At 50.3% G+C, this 5,618-nt stretch overlaps 2 protein-coding genes across 2 annotated transcripts in view; one reads left to right on the forward strand and one right to left on the reverse strand.

Moving 5' to 3' along the window:
- The window catches only part of LOC102369055 (zinc finger protein 501-like), a 25,414-nt gene extending 20,754 nt beyond the window's left edge, over nt 1–4,660 (reverse strand). The window contains exon 1 of the mRNA XM_014521721.2: nt 4,410–4,660. Within this exon, the coding sequence (XP_014377207.1) occupies nt 4,410–4,509 (100 nt within the window). The 5' untranslated portion in view covers nt 4,510–4,660. The remainder of the gene's footprint in view (nt 1–4,409) is intronic.
- LOC102387024 (zinc finger protein 420-like) overlaps nt 1–5,618 on the forward strand; it is a 143,234-nt gene that overhangs the window by 114,705 nt on the left and 22,911 nt on the right. The window lies entirely within an intron of this gene.

Genomic DNA, 5,618 nt, shown 5'->3' on the forward strand with positions numbered 1-5,618 from the left:
TCAAGGGGTGCTCAGGGGGGCTGGGGGAGCAGGCAGAGGATGGTCTCCTCCACCCTCCTCCAGCCCCCCCTCCCTTGCCCCCTACTTACCAGCACAGAGTCCGGGTCCAGCTCCCTGCGGCAGCAAGCGGGGACTGCCCAAATCTCTGAAGCTCTCCGAATCTTTTCCAAATCGATTTGGAAAGCTCTGAATTGATTCAGGCCTTTTAATTTGTCTCCTGATTTGATTCAGAGATTCAGCCACCAAATCGGGCCAAATCTCCTCCAAATCAAATCAGCACTCAAAGTTTCACACAGCCCTAATAGCTATACCTTGTACAGGAGAGACCGTGTTGCAAGAAAGGGCAGGGGTGTAGCTCTCTATGTGAAGGAGCAGTACACTGCTCTACAGGCAGAGATTGTCAACCAAGGAGGGCGAGTTGAGACCCTCTGGGTCAGAATACAGGGGGAACGTGCTGAAGGGGATATAATGGTAGGAGTCTACTACGGACCTCCTAATCAGCAGCAAGAACTTGACCATGAATTCACTATGGAACTGGCTGAGGCTGCATGGTCTCGGTGCATGGTTATTATGACGACTTCAACTACCCTGACATCTCATGGGAAGAGCACTCAGCCAAATCCAATTGCTCGCAATACTTCCTCACCTGCATTGATAAGCTCTATTTGTCTCAAGAAGTCTATGGGTTGACAAGGGGCAAGGCGCTGCTGGACCTGGTACTGGCCAAAGGAGTGAGCGACCTGAGGATCGAAGGGAAACTTGCCTCCTGAACTTGGCTGATTCGAGAACTCGTGGCACTCAAGCAAGGTACCTAAAGATTGGAAGAAGGCCAATGTGGTGCCTATACTTAAGAAAGGGAGGAAGGAAGATCTGGGGAACTACAGGACAATCAGTTTGACCTCAAGCCCTGGAAAGACCTTGGAAAAAATCATCAAGGAAACCATTAACAGGCTAACAGAAGGCAACACTCTGAGAGATAGCCAACATAGATTGTTGTGGGTAGGTCTTGCCTGACCAATCTCATTTCCTTCTGTGACCAGGTGACGTCACAGGAGAAGAGGTTGATATCATATATTTGGACTTCAAGAAAGCCTTTGACCTGGTGCTCCATGATGTCCCCATGGTAAAATTGGGGAACTGCAGCCTCAACAACCTTATGGTCTGATGGCTGGGAAACTGGCTCCATGGTCAGACCCAGAGAGTGATAGTCAATGGAACCAAATCAACACAGCGCATGATGACCAGTGGTGTCCCCCAAGGCTTTGTTCTTGGACCTGTACTCTTCAAAGTATTTATAAATTATCTGGATTGTGGTGTCAGAAGTGGACTAAGTTCACTGATGACACCAAACTATGGGGAAGTCACCCTAGAGCAGAGCTTTCCAAACTTTTCATGTTGGTGACACACTTTTTAGACATGCATCATTTCGCGACACAGTAATTCAGTTCCGGGGGAGGGGCCAAGGGAAGCAGACGCAAGTAAGGGAGCTCCGCGGTGCCCTTCCGCAAAATTTTCTGCATTTTGCGCGAGACACCTACACACTGCCGCCGACACACTAATGTGTCGCGGCACACAGTTTGGAAAGCTCTGCCCTAGAGGATAGGCTGGCAATCCAGGTCAACCTTGACAGGCTTGCAAGGTAGGTGGATCAAAACCTGATGGAGTTCAACACGGAGATATGCAAGGTGCTCCACCTCAGGAGAAAAAACCCACAATTATAGGCTTGGCCACGGGTGACTGGTGCCTCCTGAGTTGGGGGGGCACATGCCCCCCCCCGGGGGGCGTCCCCCGCAACCAACTGCGCTGACCTGGAAGCATGAGCAGTGCTCCCAGTAGTGCCAGCGGCACTTCTCCTGGCACCCCTACTCCCTGGCCAGTGCTCGCAGGGGGGGCACCAGTGCTCCCACCTGCCCCCCTGCCCATTGATTAAGCAGGAAGTGTTGGCTGTCAGGGGGTGCACCACGCTCTCAGGGGATGCACGTGTACCCCCATGCACCCCCTATGCCTCACCATTGGGCTCAGCAGTGTTATGCTCGCTAGCACCACAACTGAAAGAAACTTGGGGGTCATGATTGATCACAAGATGAACATAAGCCACCAATGCAACACTGCAGCCAGCAAAGCAAACAAAACTCTGGCTTGCATCTACCAATGCATCTCAAGCAAGACCCAGGAAGTCATCTTCCCACTTTACTCAGCCATAGTGAGGCTGCAGCTGGAATACTATATCCAATTCTGGGCTCCACAATTCAGAAAGGATGTGGAAAAGCTTGAGAGGATCCAGAGGACAGCCACATGCATGATTAGAGGACAAGGGAGTAGGCCTTTTGAGGAGAGGCTAAGGATGGGACTCTTCAGCCTGGAAAAGCGTAGGCCCAGGTGTGACTTGGTGACAGCCTATAAGTATATAATGGGTGCATCAGGAACTGGGACAACATCTATTCACCAGAGCACCCCAAGGAAAGACAAGTTCCAATGGTCACAAACTCCTGAAAGACCGTTTTAGGCTGGACATAAGGAAAAACGTCTTTACTTTCCAAGTCCCTAGGGCCTGGAAGAGACCCCCCCTAGAGGTGGTGCAAGCACCTACTCTGGACACTTTCAAGAAACACCTGGATGCCTATCTTGCTAGGATCATTTGACCCGAGCTTACTTCCTGCCCCTTTTGACAGGGGGCTGGACCCGATGATCTTGCAAGGCCCCTTCTAGCCCTAATATCTATGAAATCTATGGAAGATTAACTCTAGAGCAGAGGAGTTAGGGTGCAGGTTAGCACCATAACCATTAGTAAATACAGGAGGAAATACAATTTAGGGGAGAAATTAATCTATTAATTAATTCAGGTCAAATTTCCTGAATAGCTTCAGTCATAAAAAAATAGGGAAATTGTTCTAAAACACTGAAACAGTTTCAAGATTTTGAGTTTTCATTTTGAAATGGTATATTCATTTTGAATTTCTTTGACTTGAATTTTAAAAAAGGACGGGAGGGGAAGGGCCAATAACCTGAAAATGAAGCAAAACATTCTTGTTTGAGATCGAAGAAAGCATCTCAAGTTGACCTGAAATGAAATTTTTTAGAGGTTTGTTTTCTGTTTTACTTTTATTTTAACTGAAAAAAATAGTTCAAACACTCCTATTTGATTCTGACGTTTCCTAACATTTGAGTGCTTCACTTTGCAACCTTAATGTTTGTCTTCCATCTGTTATATTGTGTGTGTTTGGTATTATGAATATGAAGCCTATGATCACAAAGGGAAATATACGCATTAAATATAAAAAGCTGTCCTTAACAAGACTTTTTTGCAACAAATTATACAATAGCCAGGTGATATTCCAGGGGGTTGTGATACTGGTTGAGTCCTGAGTTCAGTTCCTGTCTCTGCTACCCAAGCTGGTGCGCTTTTCACTAGACCTGGCTCTGCTACCCATATTGAATGACCCCAGGGAAGTTACTCTCTCTGTCTCTCATCTGTAAAACCAGGCTTTTTTTCTTTTTCATTTGCAGTCTTAGCCAAAGCCTGGAACTCAAAGGTGTTACAGTAATGCTAATAAATAGTAATAATTGCCCCTGATTAACTTGCAGGAAAACTGAGGCACAGGAGATGGAGGAGGAGTGACTTAAAAGTCATCACCCAGGAAGCCAGTGGCAGAATAGGAACTAGTATCCCAGTCTTGTGATCCCCAAGCTGGTGTGCTTTTCACTGACCAACCTCCTAAGTAATATTTCCTGTCTCTCACCCATGTGCCTCATTGTTGAGATGGTACACTCTTTAGGGCAGACTGTCTCACAGGACTCACATGCACAGCTCCTGGCACCAAAGGGTCCTGGACTCAGTTAGAGCCCAGAGAGAATAAAACATTTTTTTCCTCAAACCAGACATTCAATAGGCAGATAGATAACACTGGGAAGGCAGTCCAGGTCGCAGACAGATCAGATTCTAGTCTCACCTTTGTCATTGGTGACCTTGATGACACCACTTACTTTTTCTGTGCCCCCCTTTCATTCCTTCAAGTCCTATTCAACAGGAATGAAAGGGCTGAAAGAAGTCTCCCCATTCACTCATTTGACCCCAACTCCATGGCTTTTTTCCTACAACACCTAGGATTCCAAGCCTCTCTCTCCTCCAAGCACCATTCAAGCTCTAGACCTGCTTAGGTAACAAGCTCAAATGCATGCAGGCCCCAGTTACCCCCAGTAGTGAAACAGCAGCAGTGACACTGGTCTCCTCTTCAAGTGCCTTGAGACAAAACAATGGTGAGTGCAAAAGCCAGTCTCTCATACATTCAGGGGAGAGTAGGGCCAAAGCCCCACAAATCTATGGGTCTAAAGAAGATTCCACAGGATAAGACTATCCCAGCACATCTGAGACTGAAAGCCTCTAGCAGCAAAGGGGAACTAGTTCTTACCCAGAGAGACCAGGGTCCCATAGCCATCAGGTACCACATCCCTGTAGACAGGCCTCTGACCAGGGTCCAGCAGAGCCCACTGGATCTCAGCAAAATACATCCGCCTTCCTCCAATGGCCCAGCCTCTGCAACAATAAGGTCCAGGCTCAGTGTCACCTGGTGCCCAGCCACAGAGTCCTACCCTCAGGCTAAATGGACCCCTTCTGCCTTAGATTGGAGTCCAAGGCCACACTGAGCTGGCCTCACATCTCCCAGCTCAGCCCAGAGCCCCCGTCTCCAGCCCCACTCCCCAGCTCAGCCCAGAGCCCCCGTCTCCAGCCCCACTCCCCAGCTCAGCCCAGAGCCCCCGTCTCCAGCCCCACTCCCCAGCTCAGCCCAGAGCCTCCGTCTCCAGTCCCACTCCCCAGCTCGGCCACATCCCTCGTTCCAATCCTAAATCCCGCAGATCAGTCCCATTCCACCGTAACCGGCCCTGCCTCCTTACAGTAAGGAGGATTTTGTTCCCCATCTACAGGGAACAAAATCCAAAATACCAGGAACACCCTGTAAAAGGCTGTGGAAAAATCCGGGGAAATGAGGGCACTGTCACCCTTGCTACTGCAATGACAAGTAGTTGGTTAACTCTGGTATGGGACATCTGGGTGCTGGGTATGAAAGGAAGCAGGCAGAGCATAGTGGTAGGAGGTTGTGTGTCAGCAACAGGGGCTGGGTATTAGAGGAGGGTCGGGTACAGCAAAGTACTCTTGGGCCGCAGGAAATCGATATGGCAGAAGGTGGAGATCTGCAGCTGTGGAGAGTCATGATGACCGTACTCCAGCTTCACGGTCCTTACACTCTCCAGATCACACCTGAAACGGAGGCACTGAGAGCACCCCTGATCAGACACCTGCCAAAAAGTGACCACAAGGGCACACCGCTCGAGTGGGGTTGGAGGCCTGCTCTTTGGTGATGCCCACCAAACACCAGGCCTAGAAGGGCCCTGGGGGGCCGCCTGGTCCGGGATGTGCGGGTCCTAAGGCATCCCAGCCAGGAGCCCACCCCACGGCCGTGTCTATCCCAGTTCCCCTGGCCTTCGCCCAGCAGAGCAGCCACCCCTCGGACCCGCCCCCCGCGGTTCGTAGCCAGGAGCGCCGGCGGGGAGCCGGGAGCCATCGCGGGGAGGCGGCAGGGGCCCGGCTCAAGCCTTCGCCAGGAGCGGGGGCACCACGA

Source organism: Alligator sinensis, unplaced genomic scaffold, assembly GCF_000455745.1.
Source record: "Alligator sinensis unplaced genomic scaffold, ASM45574v1 scaffold496_1, whole genome shotgun sequence".
Classification (NCBI taxonomy): domain Eukaryota; kingdom Metazoa; phylum Chordata; order Crocodylia; family Alligatoridae; genus Alligator; species Alligator sinensis.